At 37.6% G+C, this 26206-nt stretch overlaps 1 protein-coding gene across 15 annotated transcripts in view; it reads left to right on the plus strand.

The window, feature by feature from the left end:
- HYDIN (HYDIN axonemal central pair apparatus protein) overlaps window positions 1-26206 on the plus strand; it is a 441202-nt gene that overhangs the window by 149559 nt on the left and 265437 nt on the right. For all 15 annotated transcript variants that reach the window (XR_006211638.1, XM_042967954.1, XM_042967958.1 and 12 more), the window contains 2 exons: window positions 17602-17803; window positions 23941-24124. Coding sequence is in view for 14 of the 15 variants with exons in the window: in XM_042967954.1 (XP_042823888.1) it covers window positions 17602-17803; window positions 23941-24124 (386 nt within the window). In the remaining variant the exon portion in view is untranslated. The remainder of the gene's footprint in view (window positions 1-17601; window positions 17804-23940; window positions 24125-26206) is intronic.

The raw sequence follows: 26206 nt of genomic DNA on the forward strand, positions 1-26206 counted from the left end.
TGCTTCACATCCTTGCCAATAAAGTGTTGTCTTTTTTTCCCTCCTGCTACCACATAGTGTTGTCTTGATCATTTTAGACATGCAAGTAGTGTCAAGGTAGGTCCTCTAGTGGTTTTAATTTTCATCTGATTAATGATGTTGAGCACCTTTTCCTGTGCTTTCTGGCCATTCATATATCTTTTTTAATGAAGTGTCTGTTGAAGTCTTGCTCATTTTTTATTGAGTTGTTTTTCTTTTATTATTAATTTGTAAGAGTACTTTATAACTTGATATTCTCAGTACTAACCATTTGTCAGATATATGTGTCGTTAATGTATTCTTCCAGTCCGTAGCTTACCTTTTCATTCCCTTCATGTTTCTTGATCAGCAGAAATTTTTAACTTTGATAAAGTCAGCATTCCCAATGATATTCCTTTAAGATGAATGCTTTTTGCCTTCTTGCTAAGAAATGATTACCTTCTCCAAGATCACAAACATAGTCTCCTATGTTTACTTTTAGAGGGTAATAGTTGTAGCTTCAATGTTTAGGTTGATGGGTGATCTTTGAATTCATATATGTCTATGTGTGAGGTAGGGGCTTTGTTTAATTTTTGTTCCCCATACAGATTATTGGCTCTTCTCTCTTCTATTATCTTGTTCTGGAATTCCAATTAGTTACTCTATTGTTCTGTTTCTATTACTACTTTACTATTTATTCCTTTTAACCTTTATTTTATGTTTTCCATTCTTTGACTCTGTAACACTTCTCTGGATACTTTCTTCTCCATTCACTAATTCCCTCTTCCATGAAGTCTCATCTGCTGAGGTTTTTTTGTTTTTTTGGGTTTTTTTTTTAAATATTTATTTGTTTTTGAGAGAGAGAGAGAGCAAGCGAGCAGGAGGAGGGCAGAGGGAGAGAGGGAGAGGGAGACACAGAATCTGAAGTAGGCTCCAGTCTTTGAGCTGTCAGCATAGAGCCTGACGCAGGGCTCAAACCCATGAACTGTGAGATCCTGCCTGAGCCGGAGTTGGACGCTTAACCGACTGAGCTGCCCAGGCACCCCTCATCTGCTGAATTTTAATTTTTCCACTCTTGCATGTATTTTGCTTTCTGAAATTTTATTTGGTTCTTGATTAAATCTGTTCTTAAATCTGATTGCTCTCTACTCTTTCATTTTTCAAGTTTCCCTTTTATTTCTTAAATATGTTAAACACCGTTATTTTCGTTCTGCATCTCGTCACTTAAATATATTATATCTGCTTATTTATTTATTTAGTTTCTGTTTATTGTTTATGATGGTTTTCAACCACAGTATCTATAGGGGAGGAAAAACATATTTTTTCTCCACCCTTCTAGGCTTTTGGGTGGGGCCCTGTAACAAAGACAGATCAAGAAGAGAAAAGCATACACTTATTTAATATAAGTTTTCCTTTGATGCAGGCAGGCTGAGTCTGGGAACCCAGAGGGGTCCTGCAGGAGCAGCCAGGAGGGTCCTCGGCTTCATGTAGGATGGAAATCAAACATGAGCCCACAGGAAATAAGAGCAGAATTTATTGAAGATATAGAGAGCTCAGATACAGACACAGCATTCGACAAACTCAGAAAGGGAAGGAGGGGGTCTTGTCTTTGTTCGGATTCTGGTATACGTGTCCCCTCAGGCATCCAGGAACTGGTTAGAAGACCAAGGCCCAGGTGTTATTCTTGGAGCCAGGGAACCTTGGCATCAGGATGTATAGAGCCTTGGTCTGGAATGCACATATGCTGGCTTCCTCAGGTCCTTCTCACCTGGCCCTTCCTTAGATATCATCTATTCTAGAGGAATCATGAACTCCTTGTCCCTTACCAGGAGGGCATTCTGAGGCATGTGCAAAGTGGGCTGGGGTTGCATGTCCTGGCAAGAACAGAAAGCAGGAAGAAGAACAAAAGCTGATTTTTATGGGGTCCTTCCATTTCCCCATCTCACCTTGGCATGGGAGCTTTCAGAAAGAAATGAAGACCTTGAAGAAGTAGTTAAACCTGGGTATTTTTTTGCTAGGTTTGATGAAGAGTAGAGTTGTGGAAAAATGTGTTAGGACCAAAACGGGTATGAGCTAAGTGTAGTAAACTTGGGAAAACAACTTCCTCTCAATGTCCCTCTGTCTCCAGACAAGTCTGCTCCTTTCATCCAAGTACAGGAGGGTACTTCTCACATGTGGGTCTTACGGCCTGCTTCAGTGGAAGATCAGAAAATCCTTTCTTATCTGCCGTTTCTCGGATTCCTTCCACTTGAAATAGGATGCCAAAGTGTGCCATATTTTGGGACAGTGTGTGCTGAACCCCATCATACCTCCTGCCCTTTTGTGTTTTGTAAATTCTGGATTTAGCATCCCCACTTAAGTCAGGCCCTCGACTTTATCTGCCATCATATGCACACAATGCAGTAGTTAAAGGAGAGGCTCAAGGGTTAACAGAAGCCATTACCACAAAAGACAGCCTTGGTACTACATTATTTCCTACAATTCTTCACCTCACTTTGATGTTCTTATTATCCTATAGGGTTAGGGATCAATTTTAAAGTAGTTTAAAAAGTATTTTGTTGAGAAGTTTGGTTATTTCAAACCTCAGTTTAATTTGCTGGTAAAATTGACTCTAATTTATGTCTTTTTTCACATCGTTCAGCATTATTTATTTCCTACTATTCTGTAATCCTCTCCATATATCATATTATAAACACGGTTTATCCCTTCATGTATTTACGTTTTCTCTAGTTTTTCTCAACAGTTTTCTGGGTAGAAGTCTCAAACACTGTGGTTAGATTTATTCCTATACATTCAATATTTTGTATGTTTGTGTAAGTGATTTTTTAATTACATTTTTATTGAGGTATAATTTAGGCACAATAAGATGCACAGATGTTCACTGTACAGTTTGATGAGTTTTTTCACGTGTAAATACCTGTGTAACCACCACTCCCTGTGAGACAGAATATCCACGGCTTCCGAGAGTGCCTCATGCCCTCTCCAATCAGTCTCTCCATCCCCATCCTAGACATTTGGGGTCCTGTCACTCCATATTAGTATTGCTTGTTCTTGGACTTCAAATAAATGTGCTCACATAGCACATCCTCTTTTGTGTCTGGTTTCTTTCACTCAACATAATGTCTTTGACATTTATGCATGTTGTTGCGTGTATCAGAAATTCCCTATTTGCTCCTGAGAAGCATTCCACTGTACAGTTATACATAGTTCATTCATTTTCCTGTTAGTGTAACTTTAGACCGTTTGAAGTTTGGGGCGATTATGAACAAAGCTTTAATAACAATTCTTGTACGAGTTGTATGTGTGCGTATGTTTTTACTTTGCTCAGGTCAGTGTTTAGGAGTGGAGCTGCTGGGTCCTCAAGTAGGTATACGCTTAACTGCTTAACTTTCTGCGAAACTTCCAAGCAGTTTCCTAAAGTGGTTGAAGCATTTTCCATACCGCAACCCGCCCCCCCCCCCAACACTGGCAGTGGATGAGGGCTCCAGTTACTCCACATTCTCATCAACTCTTCGTCATTGTCAGTCTTTTATTTTTAGTCATCCTACTGGGCATGAAGTTATCACCAGCCAAATGTCAGCAAAAGCCTATGTATTTCATTTTTAATTGGCATTTCTGTATATGACTAATAATGTCGAGTGCCTTTTCATGTGCTTTGGACCTTTTTATGTTTTCTGTTCTCATGCGTATTCAGATTTTTTTGCCTATTCTTTATGGGGTTGTTTGTCCTTTTGCTTTTGACTTGTAGTTTTTAAAAATATATTCTCAATATAAGTTTTTCAGAAATAATTATTGTGAATATCTCCTCACAGTGGATTATTTTTCTAATTTTCTTAATGGTGTTTTTTCATTAGCAAAATAATTTAATTTTTATGAAGTACACTTTATCATTTTTTCCTCTTATAGATAGTATGGTATTTTTCTTCTAATTTTATTTTCTTAATTTTGGAGGGTATATCAAAAAAGGAGTTGACTTTTGTATATCGGTCTTTTATGTCTTCTCACCCTGATAAATTAACTTCCTGACTCAGTTTATCTGTAGATGATTTTAGATTTTGTATATATACAATCAGGTCATCTGCAAATAATGATAATTTTATTCTTTTTCAATCCTTAAACCTTTTATTTCTTTTTCTTTCTTGCAGAGCTAGGCCTTTACCACAGCGTTCAATAGTAATGATGATGGCAAACATCCTTCTCTTGCTCTCAGTCTCAGAGGGGAAATACTCAGTGTTTCATCATTTAGTATGATGCTTTTGGTGGGCACTTTATCAGATTAAGAAAATTCCTTTCTATCTCTAGGTTTCTAAGACCTTTAATTTTGAACAGGTATTGACTTTCATCCATTACTTCCGTATTTTTTGAGATGATCATATATGATTTCACCTTTTCATGTAATGGCTTTGTCTTTAATCTGAAAAAACAAATTGGTCTCATAAAACAAGTAGGGAATTATACTACTTTTTTAATTCTCTGGAAGGGTTTTGTTGTCATTTCTAATATTCATGTTATTTTTTCTTTAAGTGATTGAAAAATTCATTTTTCAATCTATCTGGGCCTGGAGACTTTTTTTGTATGAAGGTTGTAAGTTATTCAGTTATTCAACTTATTTAGTACACTTAGATTTACTCAGATGTCTCTCTTTTTTTTTTTCTTGTATAATTTTTGGTAAACTTTTTCAAGGAATCTTTGCATTTAATCTAAAAATTTTAATTTGTTGACATAAAGTTTATCATAATAACCCCAAACTTTGTAATGTCTGTAGGATCTATAGTGATGTCTCCTCTTTCATTACCGGTATTGGTAATTTCTGCCTTTTCTCCTCTTTCTTTCTTTCTTTCTTTCTTTCTTTCTTTCTTTCTTTCTTTTTCTTTCTTCTTTCATGAATTTCAACAAAAGCCTTTGTGTTGTTAGTGTTGCTACTGGATGAAAGTGACAAGTATGAGTGTTAATAAATTCAGTCACTGATACATTTCTTCCACCTGGATCTCTGTATCTTTGTGAGTATCATTTTTGTTAATGTCAAACCCTAAAATTAAGTATTGGAAAAAATGTGGCCTTAGAATCATGTTTTGATACTATATCACAAGAATGAAGTGTAGTCAATCTTTTGTTGGTAAACACATCAAATAACTTATCTTTAAGATATTATTCATGTTTAACTCATCTTTTTAAATATTTTGGGTCATATTTTTTTAAATGTGTATTTATTTTTGAGAGAGAGAGTGCAAGCAGGGGAGGGGCAGAGAAAGAGGGAGACACAGAATCCGAAGCAGACTCCAGGCTCTGAGCTGTCAGCACAAAGCCCGACGTGGGGCTTCAACTCATGAACTGTGAGATCATAACCTGAGCCGAAGTCAGACACTAAACTGACTCAGCCACCCAACTGCCCCTGAGTAATATTTTTAATACATTTCACATATGCGTACTCTAGTATATTATGTATAGTATATATATAATTTATAAACAAATAAGTACACATGGTAGGAGTATAATGTCAAAAAATTTTGTTTGGTTGGGTTTTGAGGCTAACAGCTTAGAGTGCTCATAGATCAATAGAATCAAAGCTTGAGAGAAAATCTAACTAATAATCAAATCCAGTTCTTAGATTTTACAAATGAAAAACTGAAGCTTTAAGAAATTAAGTGGCTTGCCCAACGTTCCATATGGAGCCAGAAGCACTATTAGAACCCAGGCTCAAACTCTAACCTCCTGTGTGGTGATTTCTCCACCAGAGTGGGTCATCTCTCTAATCTGTTGTATCACTCCCTGTGCATTTTTTACTCCCTTAATCCATTGACTTTGAAATGCAGCTGCTTTCTCTCAGTGGCCCTCAATCTGGATTTTACTTTTAGGTAAGTATTTGGATTGGCACCCATACTTACATTTGTAGTCCTGTGCTAAAGGAAATGAATATCTGTGTACTAAAATTTAATCACTGTGGCAAAGTTTATTTCCACACTGTGAGGTTTCTTGTAGACTTGGGTTCACAAATGAAGGCATTTTCTAAAGATTACGGATAGAAGTAGGTAAACTATCTTGTAGCATTTTTCTTTACATGAAATGAACAGCTAATAAGAATATGCTTTCATCATTATTGTGGGTTATCAATGACCAGAACCTATAACCTTTCATTAGTGAAAAACAGTAATGACTGCCTAAACACAATTAATTAATCATGGAGCTTTTCCAAGCAGCTATGATCATTGCCTTCTCTTTTCACTAAATAAGCATCTGATTGAACTTTCTGCAGCTGTTTAAGTATGAATTGATTTGAGGAGGGACATTTAGCATGGATTTTTTTCACACTTCCCCAAACAATATTCCAGAAGGAGGAGCATTGATAATCCTCAGTGGGAAGTACTCAATCACATTTCTCACAGTTGTGTTTATGCCCTTCAGTTGCTTGCCCTCCATTCTTGATTAAACAGCTAGGAGATTTTGCTTTTTTAGCAATCAGAGTTTGAACCAGTGCTCTAGCCATTAACAAGGTTGAGTGTAAATTTCACCGCAATCTAATATTTTACTTATCAGCGATACCTGACCCAGAACTCTTCCCTCCTTTCTTATACATATGCTCTTCTGTGGTAAAACCAAGTTGTTTAGGGAATTGATTTTAGCCCAGAAATGATTTAGTTACCTTTTTATTATGGTCTAAAACAGAGGAGCTAAAGTAACTTCATACCTTTTATAAACTAATTCCTCCTGAAGAGATTAAGAACACAGTTACTCAAGGGGTGCCTGGCTGGCCCAGTTGGTGGAGTGTGCGACTCTTGATCTCAAGATTGTGAGTTCAAGCCCCATGTTGGGTGTAGAGATTACTTAAAAATAAAATCTTCAAAAAAATAAAACAACAACTACTCAAGACTACATTTTTAACAAAATAAAACAGAAACAGAAACAAAAAAACAGAACAGTTGAGTAAACTAGTTCTATCATTTCAATAAAACTGAGAAGTGAAAATATTATTTGATTAATAAAAGACAAGCAAATGGTAATTGCTTAAATTTTGCACTTTGAACTGGATGTTGAGAAACTTTATATAATCTAAGGGTTCATGGAGATATTAGTATTCAGACAGGCTTTAAGAAAAAAGACATTCTTATTAAACCTTTGGTTACTTGAATGAACCCCCGAAGTAGGACCATAGCACTGTTTTTTATTCAATCCCTGGTGAGGTTGCTGTCACCTTAAAGGTGACATTAACCACTGGCATAATCAGGAAATAGAGCTGATGCACTTACTCAGCATTTTAAAAGTATTATGTCTCTTACTGAAGAGGAGCTATTTCAATTCAGATGTCAGAAGTTGGCAAAAAGGCTCCTTTCCCCAAAGGCATGATAATGTATTATTATTAAAGATACAAGTAATCATAATATTAGTACTTCACAGGACAGCTTTACAGTCATTTTATATTTTACTCTAATAAACCACAAAGAAGTTCTTTTTTTTTTCTCCTAAAGGTCAATAAAGGAATACCAAAATACAACATAGTAAGTAATTGAGTGCAATATGTTATCTTACAGTTGAAACTACTAAGTAATATGTATCTGAGCATACCTATGCAGGCTTGGCTGCATAAGCTTTGTTTCAATTGTGTGGTTATTATAGTTAATTGTAAGTGTGTGCTGTTATAATTAGAAAACCTAGCAGAACATAGTTATTACAAAAGAGTAAATGTTGTAACGTGGTTTCAGAAGCAATGGAAACATTCCTTGACCTAGTTTTCTTTTCTTCATTTCTTATTCCATAGCTGAGGATAGGGAATAGCAGAAGTTTGGACACACTGATGGTTGGAGATTGTTAGGAAGGTGGAATGAGGTTTCTGTAAATTACATAGCAAGTGAAGACTCAAGTCATTAGGTGTTTGTATTTAAAGGGACATTAGAGGACTTTTCTTAACTCCATTTATTTTATTAAAAAAACTTTTAATTGATGTATAGTTGACATACAACATAGTAGTTTCGGGTGTACAACATGGTGACTGGACATTTATATACATTACAAATTGTTTGCCATGGTAAGTATAGTTGCCATCTGTCACCATACAAAATTACTGCAGTATTACTGACTGTATTCCCTATTCTCTACTTTTCATCCCTGTGATAATTTTACAACTGAAAATTTGTACCTCTTAATACCCTTCATTTACTTCATCTTGCCCCCCACTTCCCTCCCCTCTGGCAGCCACCATATTGTTCTTTGTGTTTATTTAACTCCCTTTATTTTAATGATGAGTAAACTAAGGCCCAGAGACATTAAATGACCGTATACCCACAATGGAATACTACGTGGCAATGAGAAAGAATGAAATATGGCCTTTTGTAGCAACGTGGATGGAACTGGAGAGTGTGATGCTAAGTGAAATAAGCCATACAGAGAAAGACAGATACCATATGGTTTCACTCTTATGTGGATCCTGAGAAACTTAACAGAAACCCATGGGGGAGGGGAAGGAAAAAAAAAAGAGGTTAGAGTGGGAGAGAGCCAAAGCATAAGAGACTGTTAAAAACTGAGAACAAACTGAGGGTTGATGGGGGGTGGGAGGGAGGGGAGGGTGGGTGATGGGTAGTGAGGAGGGCACCTTTTGGGATGAGCACTGGGTGTTGTATGGAAACCAATTTGACAATAAATTTCATATATTAAAAAAAATAAAAAAATAAAAAAAAATAAATGACCGTATACCTAAGTAAAGCTGGAACTTGAACCCAGGTCTTTGGCACCCTCTGAGGCCAGCATACTTTCTCAGTCGTACACTACCTTCCATATAGATGGGGAATACTGCCTTTGCATTGCCGCGATGTGCTGGGTAAGCTCAGTCAAGTCTAGTAAGTTGTTTCCTGAGCCCTTCAGAGAATGAGCACTTCTGATGAAGTTTGATTTAGCAATTCACTTGCATGGTGAATTTGACCCTGCTGTGATGAAGAGATGAGAAACACCCTTTCCATCAACCTGCTAGTTGCTAGAGAATTTATGGCTCCACTCATACATTTTATTTATTACCCTCTGTTGTCTGAAAGTACTGAAACCACAGTATGAAATGTATTGTGTATATAGCTGGCTTCATATTTTTTTTTTGTAAAATTAATTTTGTTCTTTTTTTTTTGTTCTTTTTTGTTTGTTTGTTTGATAGTAGCAAAATGTAATGGCAAGATGTAATGAGACTTCCACAAAACATATTTTTACTAGGACATAATAAATGACCGTGGTTAACCTCATCTACAATGATTACAACGTTCAACCCCAGAAACTAAAAAGGAAGCAAAGTGGGAACAGGCCTTCCAAGGAGACACAAAAATTCCAATGCTGCCAACAGCAACCTTATCCATTCTCACAGGCATAATATTCCTTTCATCCTATCTGTTTTCTCGGTAGCTTGGGATTGGGAACACTTTCTAAGGTTGTAGAAATAAGACAGGAGTTATTGCTTCCTTTAATTTGTGGATCTGATGATTTGGGGAAGATAGATTGAAAAAAAATCAATATTAGATGGTTTTCAAAAAGAGTATAATGGCTCTTGCTATATTTCTGGAAAACAGTTTTGCTGTGATCAATTCAAATTGATGACATTAGTCCCTCTGACCCTAGATTTGTATGAAATAAGTAAGCCCTAGGATCTTTCCCCTTGATTAGATTTTAAGCAATGAAATAACTTCAAATAACTACAGAAGCACAGAAATAATAAAACCAACAGCCATTATATTTAACACATCTCAACATTTTGCTATACACATTTCTTTCAGATGTTTTATGGAAAACTAAACTGATAATAGATTTGAAGTTCTCTCATTATTCTTTCCTGATCTAATTCCCATGGCTTGGTCCTCAGAGGAACTGTATTGGGTACATTTTAATGCTATTTTTACATATTTATCCATAAACAATGTATCTATTGTCTTGAGTAGTTTTAAGCTTCACATAAGTGATATCATACTGTATATACCATTTCCCAACTTGACTTTTTCATTCAACCTTATGTTTTAAATATCTAAACACATAGATACAAATAGCTGTGATTCATTTTAACACCATGAACATGCTATAATCTACCTGTTCTCCTACTGAATATTAGTATGTTCTTCCCAGTTTTTTGCTATTACAAACAGTGCCACAGTGAGTATCTCTGTATATGTCTTGTGCAGCTGGATGAGATTGTCTTTAGGAAGTGCAATTGCAGAGTTATACAGCAAGTATGTCTTGAGCTTTATTGGAAACTAAGTTGGTTAGTCAGGTGGTTGTACCAATTTGTATTTTCATCAGCATTATATGGAAATTCTTGTTTTTTCCACACCACTGCCAATAGAGTACCAAGCAGCATTTCAAACTGTTTGAATTTTGTTAATCTAATTGTTACAAAATAGTATTTTAGTGTATATTTCTCTCATTACCATTGCTATCTGACAGCTTTACATGTTTCCTGAAAGCCCTATAATGCTTCCTTACATTAAAGTTTTGAATGAGTAATGTATTCATGTGTTCAAAAATCAAAAGTTTATATTGAAAGGTGTCATTTCTACTTTACCTCATTCATCCCACACAGCTCTAATTTTATTCCAGTGTTTTTATGCAAATAGATGCAAACATGAATGCATATTCTTAATTTCCCTCCTTACATAAAAACAGCACACTATGAATTGTTCTAAACCTTACTTTTTTTCACTTAATCATATACCCTGGAGATCTTTCCATATCACCTTTTTTAATTTTATTTTTTACTTTTTAAAATTTACTTCCAAATTAGCATATAGTGCAACAATGATTTCAGGAGTAGATTCCTTAGCGCCCCTTACCCATTTAGCCCATCCCCCCTTACACACCCCCTCCAGTAACCTCTGTTTGTTCTCTACATTTATGAGTCTCTTCTGTTTTGTCCCCCTCCCTGTTTTTATATTAATTTTGTTTCCCTTCCCTTATGTTCATCTGTTTTGTCTCTTAAAGTCCTCATATGAGTGAAGTCATATGATATCTGTCTTTCTCTGACTAATTTCACTTAGCGTAATACCCTCCAGTTCCATCCACGTAGTTGCAAATGGCAGGATTTCATTCTTTTTGATTGCCGAGTAACACTCCATTATATATATATATATATATATATATATATATATATATATATATATACACACACCACATCTTTATCCATTCATCCATCGATGGACATTTGGGCTCTTTCCATACTTTGGCTATTGTTGATAGTGCTGCTATAAACATGGGGGTGCATGTGTCCCTTCGAAACAGCACACCTGCATCCCGTGGATAAATGCCTAGTAGTGCAATTGCTGGGTCATAGGATAGTTCTATTTTTAGTTTTTTACGGAACCTCCATATTGCTTTCCAGAGTGGCTGCACCAGCTTGCATTCCCAGTGGTACAAATATTTTAACCACTTTTTTTCTTTTGTTTTTACTTAAAATTTTTGTACCATGAAAAATTTCTTTTTTCATTTTTATGTAATAAAATTTCTTAATATGTTTTAGAGGAATCTAGATTTTGAGACATGGTTAGAAAACTTCCCCCTGTAAAGTTACAAATACTGTGTATTGTTCTACTTTTATGGTTTCATGTTGAACACTTAAATATTTTATTCATTTGACATCTATTCTTTTGTTAGACGTAGGGTATGTTTTCTTCCTATGGTTACCAAGTTGTCCCAAAAGCACTTTTTTTTTTTTTTTTACAAAAAGTTTATTGTTACACCAATGATTTGAGATGCTGACTTTGTAATATAATACACTCCAACATGTATTTGGGCCTATTTTAACTTTTAATTCTATTCCATTGATCTGTTTCTTAATGCCATTTTAATTAGACTTTATACTATGTTTTAATTCTCTCAGTTCCTATATTATTGAATTTTTAAAATAAAAAATATGGTTTGAATTTTGTCAAATTCTTTTTCAGCATCAATGGAGAACATTATATAATTTTTCTCCTTAGATCTATTCTGAATTAATAGATTTCCTAATAGTGAGCCATCTTTTCATTCCTGGAATAAACTCCACTTGGTTGTGAAGTATCTTTTAATGTGTTGATGAATTATGATTTTTAATTTTTTCTTTAGGATTTTACATTGATATTCAGTTTATGTGTTGGCCTATTTTAATACCAATGTTATACTGAAAATACAATGTTGGAAATGAAAAACTAATTGTATTAGCTTAATAGTAGAATGTACATAGCAGAAGACAGCGCTAGTATACCTGAAAATATCTAAACTGAAGCACAGAGAGAAACAAAAAAGAATGGGAAAAAAAAATAGAGCAGAAAGCAAAAGCCATGCAGGACACAGTCAAAAGGTCAACATGCATATAATTGGAGTTTTAGAAATAGAGGAGAGAGTGGGGTAAAAAAATATTTTAAGAGATAATGGCTGAGAATTTTCCCAAAATGCTGAATGACATTAATTCATGGTTCACAAAGCTTAGCAACCACTTGTTAGTACAAACACTACTGAAAACTAAAGCAAAGAGGATGTCATAAAAGGAGTCAGAAGAAAAAAAGACACATTACCTTAAAGGGCATACTAATAATACTGATGACAAACTTTTCAGCTGAAATTATGAAGCCAGAAGATAGTAACATGGTATTATTCAAGTGCTGAAAGAAAAATAATGCTAATTTATAATCCTTTACTTTTTGACAAAATCCTTAAAAATAAAGACAAAACAAAGATATTTATAGACAAAAAAAAGAATGAAAAACTATAACTTTTTGGTTGGCATTGTTTTTTACTTCATCACATTGAAGAAGCCATTCCATTTTTGTTTGTTTTTTTGTTTCCATTGTTTCAGTTGAAAAGTTAGCTGTATTTCTAACCGTGCATCCTTTTGAAGATAATCTGTCTCTTTTGAAGATATATCTATCTTTTCCTCTGGCTGTTTTTAGGATTTTCTCTTTGTCTTTGGTTTTCTTTAGTTTTCTTTTACTACAATATATTCATGTATTAATTTCTCTTAATTTATTCTACCTGACATTTGTTGGGCTTTTTGAATTGTAAAGTGATACATTTAATCAATCCTAGAAAACTCATAACCATAATCTCTTGAAATACTGTCTTTGCTTTATTATATATTTCTTCTCCAAGTTTCCAATTAAACACTTTTATACATTTTCACTCCATCTACCTAGTCTTTTACTCATTCATTGTTCATTTTTCATATATTTTTACTTCTTCATTGCCTTTTGTATTTTCGGAACCACATTCCATTTAACTAATTTTTCATAAAATTATTAAAATTATCTTATTAATCTTATTTTTAGAGATTTAAAATTTTAGGTGATTTTATTTTATTTTATTTCTATAAGAGCCTAGAGTATGACTCTTTTTCACATTTTCTTTTTTTTTTCTGTACCTTCTTTTTTTTTTTGGATTTTTTTTTCAATATATGAAATTTATTGTCAAATTGGTTTCCATACAACACCCAGTGCTCATCCCAAAAGGTGCCCTCCTTAATACCCATTACCCACCCTCCCCTCCCTCCCACCCCCATCAACCCTCAGTTTGTTCTGTTTTTAAGAGTCTCTTATGCTTTGGCTCTCTCCCACTCTAACCTCTTTTTTTTTTTTTTCCTTCCCCTCTCCCATGGGTTTCTGTTAAGTTTCTCAGGATCCACATAAGATCTTTTTCACATTTTCTAGATCTTTGTTTGATTTCCCACTCCTTTTGTATAACTACAAGTTCATCTTTTGTTTCTTTATTATTTATTTATTTATTTATTTATTTATTTTATTATATGAAATTTATTGTCAAATTAGTTCCCATACAACACCCAGTGCTCATCCCAAAAGATGCCCTCTTCAATGCCCATCACCTACCCTCCCTTCCCTCCCACCCCCCATCAACCCTCAGTTTGTTCTTAGTATCTTTTGTTTCTTTAAGTGTAGTTGGTTTTCAGTCTATGTGATGATTCTAGTATATAATTCTTTGTTAATCTGTTTCTGTTTTTCTTATATCTGCTCATTCAAATAAATGGAGTTTTGTCCTGGTTATATTGGGCTGTGTACTTAAAAAATGTTGAAAATTTTGAAATCTCTATACCTTTTGGATATACAGGTACTTTCCTCTAAAGAGAAATGAGTTGCTTATGCTAGGCTTCTGAGGGTGAAACCAGTCCATGATCGCCACATCCAAGGACTGAAGTTCCCTGCAAGATACAGACAATTCCAGTGTAATATTTTTTTTTTTTAATTTTTTTTTCAACGTTTTTTATTTATTTTTGGGACAGAGAGAGACAGAGCATGAACGGGGGAGGGGCAGAGAGAGAGGGAGACACAGAATCGGAAACAGGCTCCAGGCTCCGAGCCATCAGGCCAGAGCCTGACGCGGGGCTCGAACTCACGGACCGCGAGATCGTGACCTGGCTGAAGTCGGACGCTTAACCGACTGCGCCACCCAGGCGCCCCTCCAGTGTAATATTTAACTCTGTTAACTTTCTCTATATGTGTTCATATATGTTCTTCCATGCATGCTCATTGATCTTTTTGGTCCTATTTTTCCTAAAATTTTGGCCTGGTAGTTTAGTATCATTGCTGGGGGAAAAAAAATCACATATGTCTCATTTTAAATAGTACAATGAGCCAGACTTGTTTATGGCCTCCTTTGTTTCTTTAAGAAAGGAGCTACTTTTTTTTTATATCAAATTTATTGTCAAATTGGTTTCCATACAACACCCAGTGCTCATCCCAAAAGGTGCCCTCCTCAAAGGAGCTACTTTTATTTTTTTTTTTAATTTTTTTTTCAACGTTTTTTATTTATTTTTGGGACAGAGAGAGACAGAGCATGAACGGGGGAGGGGCAGAGAGAGAGGGAGACACAGAATCGGAAACAGGCTCCAGGCTCCGAGCCATCAGGCCAGAGCCTGACGCGGGGCTCGAACTCACGGACCGCGAGATCGTGACCTGGCTGAAGTCGGACGCTTAACCGACTGCGCCACCCAGGCGCCCCCAAAGGAGCTACTTTTAAAGGGAAGGGGGATGGGGCGCCTGGGTGGCTCAGTCAGTTAAGCTTCCAACTTTGGCTCAGGTCAGATCTCATGGTCTGTGAGTTCAAGCCCCTCGTCCGGCTCTGTGCTGACAGCTCAGAGCCTGGAGCCTGCTTCACATTCTGTGTCTCCCTCTCTCTCTGACCCTCCCCCGTTCATGCTCTGTCTCTCTCTGTCTCAAAAATAAATAAATGTTAAAAAAAATTTTTTTTAAAGGGAAGGTGGAAGTTGAAATAAGAATGTAATTGCAAAATAAATAAACTTATTTTTAAAAGTCATAAGGAAAAGAGGGTGCGGTGGCAAGCGCCGGTAGTCCCAGCTACTCGGGAGGCTGAGGCAGGAGGATCGCTTGAGCCCAGGAGTTCTGGGCTGTAGCGCGCTGCGCCGATCAGGTGTCCGCACTAAGTTCGGCATAAATATGGTGACCTCCTGGGAGCGGGGGACCACCAGGTTGCCTAAGGAGGGGTGAACTGGCCCAGGTCGGAAAAGCCATTTATTTAAAGAATTAAATTAGACTACATAAAGACTCAGAAAAAAAGACTTAGGAAAAAGTCATAAAGAAATTCAAATGTCTAAAAGAGGAAAAAAGTGCAACATGTATGACAAAAAGCTAATTTTTTTTAATGTTTATTTTTGAGAGAGAGACAGAGTGTGAGCAGGGGAGGAGCAGAGAGAGAGGGAAGCACAGAATCCAAAGGAGGCTCTAGGCTCTGAGCTGTCAGCACAGAGCCCAACACAGGGCTCAAACCCACGAACTGTGAGATCATGACATGAGCCGAAGTTGGACGCTTAACCAACTGAGCCACGGAGGCGTCCCAAAAACTATTTTCTTAATATCAAAAAGATCTCGCAAATTGATAACCAAAAGGTAAACTTCTCAAAAGGAAAACCACCAAGGCTAAAATAGGCTTCTCACAGAAAAAAACTACACACACGCACACACACACACACACACACACACACACACACACATATCGAATTAATAGATGAAAAGATGTTCAACATCACCCATAATTAAGACTATGCAAATTAAAACGAGTTTTTCCACCTACCAGATTGTTAAATTTAGCTAATCAGAAAGTTTAAAAGTTGACAAGAATTCTTTCTTTCCTTCTTTCATTCATTCATTCATTCATTCATTTCTGAGAGAGAGAGAGTGCATGAGGGAAGGGGCAGAGAGAGAGGGGGACAGGGGATCTGAAGCAGCTCTGTGCTGACAAAAGTGATCCTAATGTGGGTCTTGAACTCACAAACTGTGAGATCATGACCTGAGCTGAAGTCAGATGTTTAACCAACTGAGCCCCCCAGTGTCCCTATTTTGTTTTCTTTCTATGTAACTACTATGTAATTATGTAATCCAGATAGAGTGTGTGTGTGTGTGTGTGTGTGTGTGTGTGTGTGTTTCATTTTTGTTTTCTTTTCATTGCTGCTGTTTAAAGAAGTGGTTCCTTTCAAGTAGTCAGCTTTTTACTAATGTAGTTAGTTATTCTTTCTTTCTGATCTCCTTTGATTGGACTTAGATCCTTGCATGATGTTCAGCTCTTCCCAGATATTACTTGGTATAGTTACTTTAAGAATCATGGGCACCTGGGTGGCTCAGTTGGTTAAACATCTGACTTTGGCTCAGGTCATGATCTTGTGGCTCATGAGTTTGAGCCTCACATTGAGCTCTGTGCTGATAGCTTGAAGCCTGGAGTCGGCTTCACATTCTGTGTCTCCCTCTCTCTCTGCCCCTTCCCTGCTCGTACTCGTTCTCTCTCTCTCTCAGCCATAAACATTAAAAAAAAAAAAAAAGAATCAGAATTCTGGGGAGCCTGGGTGGCTCAGTCAGTTGAGCCTCTGACTTCAGCTCAGGCCATGATCTCATGGTTAAGAGTTCGAGCTCTCCTTTGGGCCCTGTGTTCTCAGTGCAGAGCCTGCTTTGGATCCTCTTTGTCCCTCTCTGCCACTCTCCAACTTGTGCTTTCCCTCTCTCTCAAAAATAAATAAACATTAAAAAAAAAAAAAGAAGGGTTCTGGGTGGCCAGGTGGCCCTGGGTAGCTGATTCAGTTAAGCACTGGACTCTTGTTTTCAGCTTAGGTCATAATCTCGTCGTTCATGAGTTCAAGCCCCACATCGGACTCTGTGCTGACAGTGTGGAGCCAGCTTGGCCTTCTCTCTCTCCTTCCCTCTCTCTCTGCCCCTCCCAATCTCTTTCTCTCTCTTGAAATAAATAAATAAACTTAAAAAAAAGCAATTTCTTATTTAAAAAAGGAATCAGATTTCCAATTCATGTTTTGAATAAAAATGAGGCATGTGGTTATAATTCTAAAACTCAGGTACCCTCGTGGTCAGGCTGTAGAATTTAGAAATGTTACAAAGAAGAAAAGGTCTTGTCATACCCACCATAGAAATTCATATTTTATGTGGTTTTTACAGTGACCAAATAAGATAGTCTGATTCTCTATAACTACACAATACATAATATTTAAGTTTTCTGATCATGTCTGGTTTCTGGATTGATGGAGGAGAAAAAAGAATAAAATGTCTAGTGCTTGTGTTATCACTTTATTTTGGGGAAAAAATTGCCTAGTAGCATCATTCTAGAATAAATCTCAAAGTGTGTTTATACTTTGTTAATTTCTAGGTGAAAAAATATTTCTGTCTCTTTATGGAGCTGCCATAGACATGAATATAAGGCTGGACAGGAATTCCTTGATCATTGAGAAAACCTACATATCTCTGGCCAGTCAGCGAACTGTAACTATTCACAACCGCAGTAACATCATTGCCCATTTCCAGTGGAAGATATTTGCTACCCAGGAAGAGGAAGACAGAGAAAAGTATAGGTTTGTAAGAAAAACACCTATATGCTATAATTTGGGGGACCTCAAAGCTCAGTTATTATGAAAAATCAGTGACTTTTGTGGTAAGTTTTTAACCACCTCAAACAAGGTCAGCTTTTTATAGCTTGGTTCCAGTGTATGATGCTCCTTTTTTCATTTAAAGAAAAGAATTTAAAAACTTGAATTTCACTTAAAGAATTTCATTTAAAGAGCTATCTGGAACACAGTATTGCCCATCCTCAGTTCATCTTAACCTGGCTTTAATTTATTAGTAGCTAAACTCCTGGATTTTAAAGACCAAATATATTAGGGGCAGCTGGGTATCTCAGTAGGTTAAGCATCCAACTCTTGGCTATGGCTCAGGTCAGGATCTCACAGTTATGTGGATTTGATCCCAGACAGTTGGGCTCTGTGCTCACAGCGTGGAGCCTTCTTGGAATTCTTTCTCCCTCTCTCTGCACTGTCTTTGTCTCTCTCAAAATAAATAAACAAACTTTAAAAGAAAAATGAAGACCGAATATATCATTTTTTCACTGTTCTTTCAAAACTAACCTACAGGTCTGTATTTTGTCTCAATCTCTAATCAGATTGGTCAGATTTCATAGTTTCTAAAAATAACCTCTTTTGGATTGGGATCAATGTGAAATTTTTTTTCGGTGAAAAAATATTTCCAGAAAACAAAGAATTTAGGAAAAAGAAAGGCTTAGATATAATGACTTTTATATTCTCAGTTTTAGTAGCATTGTTCGATCCCTGCTAACCATATAATTTAATAATGATTCCTTGTTGGTATCTTTAATCTTCTACTTTTTAAAATGATACTTCAGGCAGTGGAGAAAATTAATGAAATGGAAAACCAAACTCTTTTAACTAATCTCATCACTGTTCAATTTTGAGTATTTCTTTTTACCAAGTCTGTCCTTGCCTCTTTTAAAGTCCAATTTCATTTTTATCTCCTTCCACCCTCCCTGAATTAGCACTTTTGCTGCTTTCATTGGAATTTATTTCAGCCTTTTTTATTTGCCTCTCCATTTTCATTAAAGATTAGCCCTGGGAAGCTTCAAAGCTTTGTTTAAAACCAAGTTAGTATGTGATAAAAGTAAAAGTCTTGGGTCCATGGAAACCAGGCAGAAATCCCCCAGTGTGCTGTCCCTAATTGAATCAGAAGGAGCTGTGACAATGGCAGGACACAGTGGACCAGAAGCTTTATCATTCAGACAATGAGCTTTAATCACTGGATTACCACTGTGCCATCTTTAAAAAGTGAGAAAAGAAAAGGCTTTCCTGCTTAAAAACTTCAGTTTGCCTCATACCATAGAAATGCCAGTAGTTCAAAAGGCAAGAGAAAATTGCTCATCCACTGCTTCATTTGTCCTGATTCCTTCGTTCACGAGTGTACCAACAATGAGAATGGTCCAAGCATGTTTAAAGATAAAATAGGAGAGCAGGTACAAACACAGAGATGCCAGTAAACCATGTTTCAATATCCTGCTTGTCCTGTGGGCATAATCTTTTTGGGAGGATGGGTGCACACTATCAGAAGGAAAGCCAGCTTCAGCTTCAACTATGTGTGTTTGACTGTATGTATAAGACATGACTGATGCCATGCCAATGTCCAAAAAGTGTTTAAGGAAGTTAATTTAAATAGTTGAACTTAAGAAAAAAAATTCAAACCAGTTATTATCAGAGATGCCAGGGATAGAGAATATAATTTCAACTATACATGGATGGACATTTCTTTCTTTTTTCCCCTCTACTTTACCTCCCCTGATACTCATGCCCCTATTTCTTTCATATTATTCTGAGGCTTATTTTTCCTTTTCTCTTGTGTTGTCTTTCTTTTATTATCTCTCTTGGTCTATTATTTCCTATAGTATTTTTTTTGTAACAAAGGAATAATATGGAATAGTATTTCCATAACCATGATTGGAAGCCTCCTTTCATCATCTAAGACTATGCCCCTCCATTAAATAATGAACTTGAAAAGTGGTTTCAAATGCCTAAATAAGAATACTTCCATTTTCACTTTGGGAGTCATGGCAGCCCAACTCATGTTTCTCCAAACTGGATTGGTTGATCTAAGTGAAGAGTTTATTGAGTATGCTGCTCCTTACCTTCTCCCTCCCCCCTCTCCTAGGGCCAGATGGCTAGGGCAAGAGGTAAAATAGAGAGGATACAAAGCCATTTATGCCCAATTGCTTATTTGACCAGAGTGTCTTTTCTGTTTTATGCCTGTCTTGTGCCTTGATATATCCCCAAATCTGCCACAACTTTCATTTTTTAATGTATTTTTAAAAATCAAAGTTCATGTTGTTAGTTATCAATTTTTGTTCTGGACATAACTAGCCATGGAATGCTCATCCTCTTGAAAAGCAAGGCAAACACCATTAGTTTGGTCCTCAACTTGGAACAGAGAGGATCTATTCTAAATGGGCTCATGCATATACTTTGAGAGACTACAGTTTCCTTTTGTAGCTCCCCAAGGACCTAAGATTTAATACGTCAGTGTAGATTTCTAGGTGAGACTCAAGAATCTGCCCGCTGCTCTCTAGTTATAATATGGCTTAAAGCTGGTCCTAAGGCATTCATCTTACAGGGGCTGAAAGTTCCTCACTGTTAGGTTGAGAATGCTAATTGCTTTAATGGATACCCTCAAGACCATTCTAGCCATTGCGGTTTCTGTCCTCCAGCATCTTAGTGATGTGGCCTGAGTCAAGACTTGGAGATCTTGAATTTCAGCCTTAATCAGGAGTAGGAAACCCTATTCCTTTCTGGCTGTTTATTATTTCCATTCTAAAAAGGATGACTTCCTCTTTACCTACCAAAACCTCGTGACACGTGTCCATATTTGAGGACCTTGGGCTAATCCTAGGCTCTAGACTCTGACAATGAAGATGTCACTCCCCCTAGGAAGAAGTTCTGGGATTTGTTTCGTTTTTCTTTTTTTTTTTAACCTTCAGAATCAGATATGTGGAACTTTAAGAAGTTTTCCTTTGGGTCTTCATGTTTGTTGATGTTTTTTCTGGGACTTGCAGAGAAATTAATCTCTTCAGAAATGGAGGATTCATTCCTCTCTCCTTGCCTCCTCCTCCTTGTCCTGAGAGATTATAAAACATCCTACAAGATTCTTTTATACTCATTATAATCACAGTTTATTCTATTCAGAGACTTGGCATGGGCTTTTGAGGATTTTTGCTCCCCATTTCTCCATGATGGTCATGGCCATTGTTTTAATAGCATTTGGCTATAATTCTAGATTTGTTCTATACAAGAACTTCAAGAATCCTCGATGGAACCCCCACAAAGTTGTCAGCATGGATTTTTTTCCACACCATTCGGGTGTAGGAAGTGATGTGTTTCTCTAGATAGATCAGTTTTAATTGGACTTTGAACCTGCCCTGTGGCTAGTAATAAATTTAATCTTACTTGTATTTGAGGGGCCCTTCTCTTCTGTAGGGTTGTACAAGAATCTGAAGACTTGAATGGTACTTGGTAAACAGGAAGGGAGATCTCTAGTCTTCAGTTTATAATAGTCATCACAGAGTTGCTTGGTGTCCAGGGTCACACTGTACATTTGAAGTTGGATGGCTTCATATTTTCCATGCCAAGTGTGTGGATATGGGAGTATTTCTCTCTTGAAGCCCAAGGCTCTTAGTTTTTAATCTCCTCAGCACCCAGTTACTATCTTTTGAGGGTGCTGCAAAGGAGCAGGGTCTGTAGCACCTCAACATGAGGGAACATTACTGGTTCAATGCAGCTGTACCTGAGACACATTTCTTCCCCATTCACTATAGTCTATAGGCTGGACTGTACTTGATGCCTGAAGGTGGCTAGCTCTCTGATAAGAGGTTTCCTCACTGTAAAACAGAACCCCCTCTGAATGTAGGAGACCATGAATACCAGCAGGACAAGATGGCCAGACAATAGACTGAGGTATAGAGAATCACTTGTTAGAGTCAACCCAGCTCAAGGTGTTGCATGTTCCCTTCTTAGACTCTCAGCCATGGCTCCAGTTCTCTAATCAGAGGAGACAGAGGGAGACATACAGTATATCATGACCCCCTTCGCATTATGTGGTTGTTAGTGATTCATGAATGCCAACAGTGTGGGAGAAGAGCTTTTGGGAATTTTTGTTTTGTTCTGTTTTGTTTTCTGTTGTAAGGTTTGAGGTAATCATTCTCATCAGTTCCTGCAGAATTTTCATCCTCGATCCATACAAGACATTTCATCCCCACACTGCACTCCCAATAACCCAATAACCTAAAGAAATGTAATGTTTATGATTCCCATTATTTTTTTTAACCAGTCCTTCAGTCTCTCACATCAAATTTACCCACATCTGTTGGTAGTGTGGCTAGCACTTTGATGAACATCTTTCTGGCTATGTCGTTGTTTTTATCCATGATTGTTTCTTCAGGGTGTATCCTAAAGGTAGGTATCAAAAATTCCACTCACAGGAGTAAGTGGTTTCCCTTCTCTCTGTGGACTGAGGTCTCTTTAATTTGTCTCAGCAGTGTACAAGGTCTGCTGCTCTGGTTACCTTGGATGCTGCTTTCAAGCTAGCAATGAAAAGGAAGCCCGTGCATCCTCTGATGCTTTCTTCCTCGGGACCAGAACACATTGAACCCATTTCTTTGACTTCTTTATGTTCTGTGACCAAAGGAACCTGAATGCTAAAGTTATAAAAAAGAGCTATTTGACATTGCTAAACATAACGGTTTGCATGAAGTCATTTAGAAAATAGTTGGGGCTGGGACAGGGATTTGGTGACTCAGGGTTCTTACTGAGCACTCACTTAACTAAATAAGTTGTCTCTCACCATTGATAATACCAGTAAAATGCTGGAAAATAGTCATACATCCTGGGGGGAGATAGAATTCAGTCTTCTAAGTGCAGGTGAAGTAACAGATACTAGGAGTACTGTGAGCACAGCTCTGGTGAGGGTAGTGAGGAGAGGGTTGGGAAAGGCTGCTTTTCTGACTTACCACAATGGATGTTAAGAGCTAGAAGGAGAGAAAAGAGGAGCTCACTTTAGGTGTGGTTTGAGCATTTTAAAAGCTTTACAGCTTGGTAATTGCCTATGCTTGACCCAGGGAGAAAACTCGTATTTATTGAGTACCTGCTATGTCCTAGGAACTGCACCAGGTCCTTATTCATGTTGAATCGTCAACACATCTTTATGATGGAGGAGCTTCTATTATTTCTGTTTTTTAGGTGAAGGCACTGAGGCTTCAATAACCCCCAAAGTCATAGAGCTAGTAAATGGTAGTAGCATCAGTAACCAAGACTGGTCCTTGATGGTTCCAGATTCTTTTCTCTAGGGGACTAACAGCTGAGAAAGAATCAGAGCTAAGCGGGGGCTCCTGGGTGGCTCAGGTCATGACTTCATGGTTTTGTTAGTTCAAGCCCCTTGTCAGGCTCTGCACTGGCATCGTGGAGTCTACTTGGGATTCTCTCTCTTCCTCTCCCCCACTCACGCTGTTTCTGTCTCTGTCAAAATAAATAACTAAAGTTAAAAAAAAATCTAAGCAAGTTTAAAAAGAAACAAAATTGTTTTTCAAGTGTAAGAGGTAGGGTAAATGTTAAATATTTAAAAAACAGCCTGGGAGGGGTGCATGAGTGGTGCAGTTGGTTAAGCGTCGGAATTTTGATCTTGGCTGAGGTCATGATCTCACAGTTTGTGAGTTCAAGCCCTGCATCGGGCTCTGTGCTAATGGTGCGAGGCCTGCTTGGGATTCTGTTTCTCCCTCTCTCTGCCTCTCCCACTCTTGTGCTCTGTCTCTCTCAAAATAAATAAATAAACTTAAAAAAAAGAAGAAGCCTGAGAAACATAATTACCTGAAAGAAAATATTTGTCTAAATATACATAAGGACTCAGGAGTAAGTAAATGGGCATGAGTGGAACAGGAAACCTGGGAGGGCTTGTCAAATGAAGTGACTAACCGATGAGCAAACTGATGCTCTCAAGAGGTTAAAGTCCAAAGTCACCCAGCTGGTATGTTACAGACTTAGGGCAAGGAGGGACTACCTCAGGGTGATGGGCAAGACCATTTCCAGCAGGATGGACTGGAGGGGAGGCCTTTACAATGTTCTTCATGGGAGTATCAAAATGGATCTCATGTTTCCTCTATTTTTTTTAGGGTCTGTGATGATCTGAGCAAAGAGGAAAAGAATGAGACTGATGAGTTTCTTGAAGAGTGCGTTATTGATCCTTCACTCCGAGAACGTCTTTCCATTTTGTCCCACACCTTTGAGAATCAGAGGAAGCTGGTTCAGGAAGACAGCATGCTCTTCTTGAGTAACATTTTCACTATTGAGCCACTGGTGAGCACATAAATAAAATCTGACTGTACAGGAGACATAAATGGGGGTACAGAGTTTATTTTGATAAAATAGTCACTCTAGAATTGATATAGTGAGTTCTGAGACCATGAAGATTTCAGTTGAAAGCTTCATGTCATTATGAGACAATGAATAAAGGCTGACAGTAAGAATGCTCACGGGTCACATCTATAGGTCATACTTTCTATGCACCAATCACTGTGTTAAACATCTCGTATGTGTTACTCAGTTTATCTCTTTTGTATATATATTATCTTATTACAATCTTATAATCAGTTCTGCATTCTACAGATGAGGAAATTAAGACTTAGAAAAATTCAACAACTTGCTCAAAGCCAAATAGTGTTTGTATTTAGAAATTTATCCCTGATCAGCATAACTCTGGGTTTCTCAACATTTGGGGCTAGATAGTTCTTTGTCCTGTACATTGTAGGATGTTTCATAGCATCCCTGACATTCACCCACCAGATGCTAATTGTGACAGCCCAAACTGTCTCCGGCCATTGTCAAATGTCTTCCTGGTAGGCAAAATCATTTGGGTTGAGAACTGCTTTGTCCTTAATTCACTCGATAAATACTTAACTAACTGTATGTTCTGTCCTAGGCACTGTGTGTGTGTATAAGGCATGAATGAACAAAACAGACATAGTCCTCCATCTCACTGGTGAGGGCTCGGCCAGACTTAGAACGGGGTCATTTTCCACAGACCCAACTCCTAACCACATTCTCTACTGCTTCAAAATGAAAGTAGCTCGAATCTTCTGTATTCACTATGTACTAGGCACTGTGCATGACTTTACACTTAGCAAGCAGAGTGATGTGAGGATAAAGACAGCAATAGACATTGAGAAAGCCCAAAGCTAATTGGAGCTGCTGGATTATTACTACTCCAACCAGCTGGAAAGAAGACATGGGCACATGGACACATTAGAATACAAAATCACTTATGGCAAATGCCACTGACTTGTGGAGACCTGTTTTCCTTATATCTGTGCTTCCAAATTATTATTAAAGGATAGAAGATAGAAAAGGGATTCCACAGCTAAATAAGTTTCAGTAACAGGGCATTCAATATTGTTTGGAAGATTTCTTTGCTGTAAGATTTCTAAGTCTTTTTTTTTTAACGTTTATTTATTTTTGAGACAGAGAGAGATAGAGCATGAACAGAGGAGGGGCAGAGAGAGAGGGAGACACAGAATCGAAAGCAGGCTCCAGGCTCTGAGCCATCAGCCCAGAGCCCGATGCGGGGCTCGAACTCACGACCGCGAGATCGACCTGAACTGAAGTCGGATGCTTAGCCGACTGAGCCACCCAGGCGCCCCTCTAAGTCTTTAATATGATAATTTGCACTGTAACTCTCCAAGAGAGAGTCTTCTCCTAGGAGACATGCTTTGGGACTGTTGTTTTGCAGGACCTGCTGCATGAATCTCTGATGAAGACAGTCAGTACACTAGTTCAGAGGTTGAAGCCAAATTAGAGAAGGTTTCATGGGAGCAGAGCCTTGAACGGGGTCTTACAGGACAGGACTTTTGAAAAACAAAATGAGGGATGTGTATAGCTTGGATAATTCAAGTCTCCATGAATGGATTAGTTTGCTTAAAGTGAAGAGTTCATGTGGGATGATAAGGTTGGTGATATGGCTTGAGGCTAAACCTTCTCTCACCTCAGAAGACTGGGCTCATCTGAGCAAAGGGATCTTCAGATATGATGTGCTAGACCAGCAAAAGGGTAAAACAAGATGAACATAAAGTCTTAGAAGAACAGGACTGGTCTCTATGATGATAGGTCAAGCCTGAAGATATTAAAGAGATCAGGAAGGCATTATAAGTTCAAGTAAGCATGGGCTGAGCTGAGCTGAGCAGAGGCAGGGAAGAGCAATCAGTCATGGTAATCTTAGACATACCAGTAAGGTCCAGAGTACAGACAGTTCAAGATTCTTCCCAGCTTATACTGGAGATCCAGGCTGATGACTGCTCTCCTGTTGTCATAGCTTTTTGGGAATGAATGACTCTGGGATGGCAAACATTGGTGGTCAGGAGGAGGTGGGAGGTCCACAGGTGAGTT

This window comes from Panthera tigris, chromosome E2 (assembly GCF_018350195.1).
Source record: "Panthera tigris isolate Pti1 chromosome E2, P.tigris_Pti1_mat1.1, whole genome shotgun sequence".
In the NCBI taxonomy this organism is placed as follows: domain Eukaryota; kingdom Metazoa; phylum Chordata; class Mammalia; order Carnivora; family Felidae; genus Panthera; species Panthera tigris.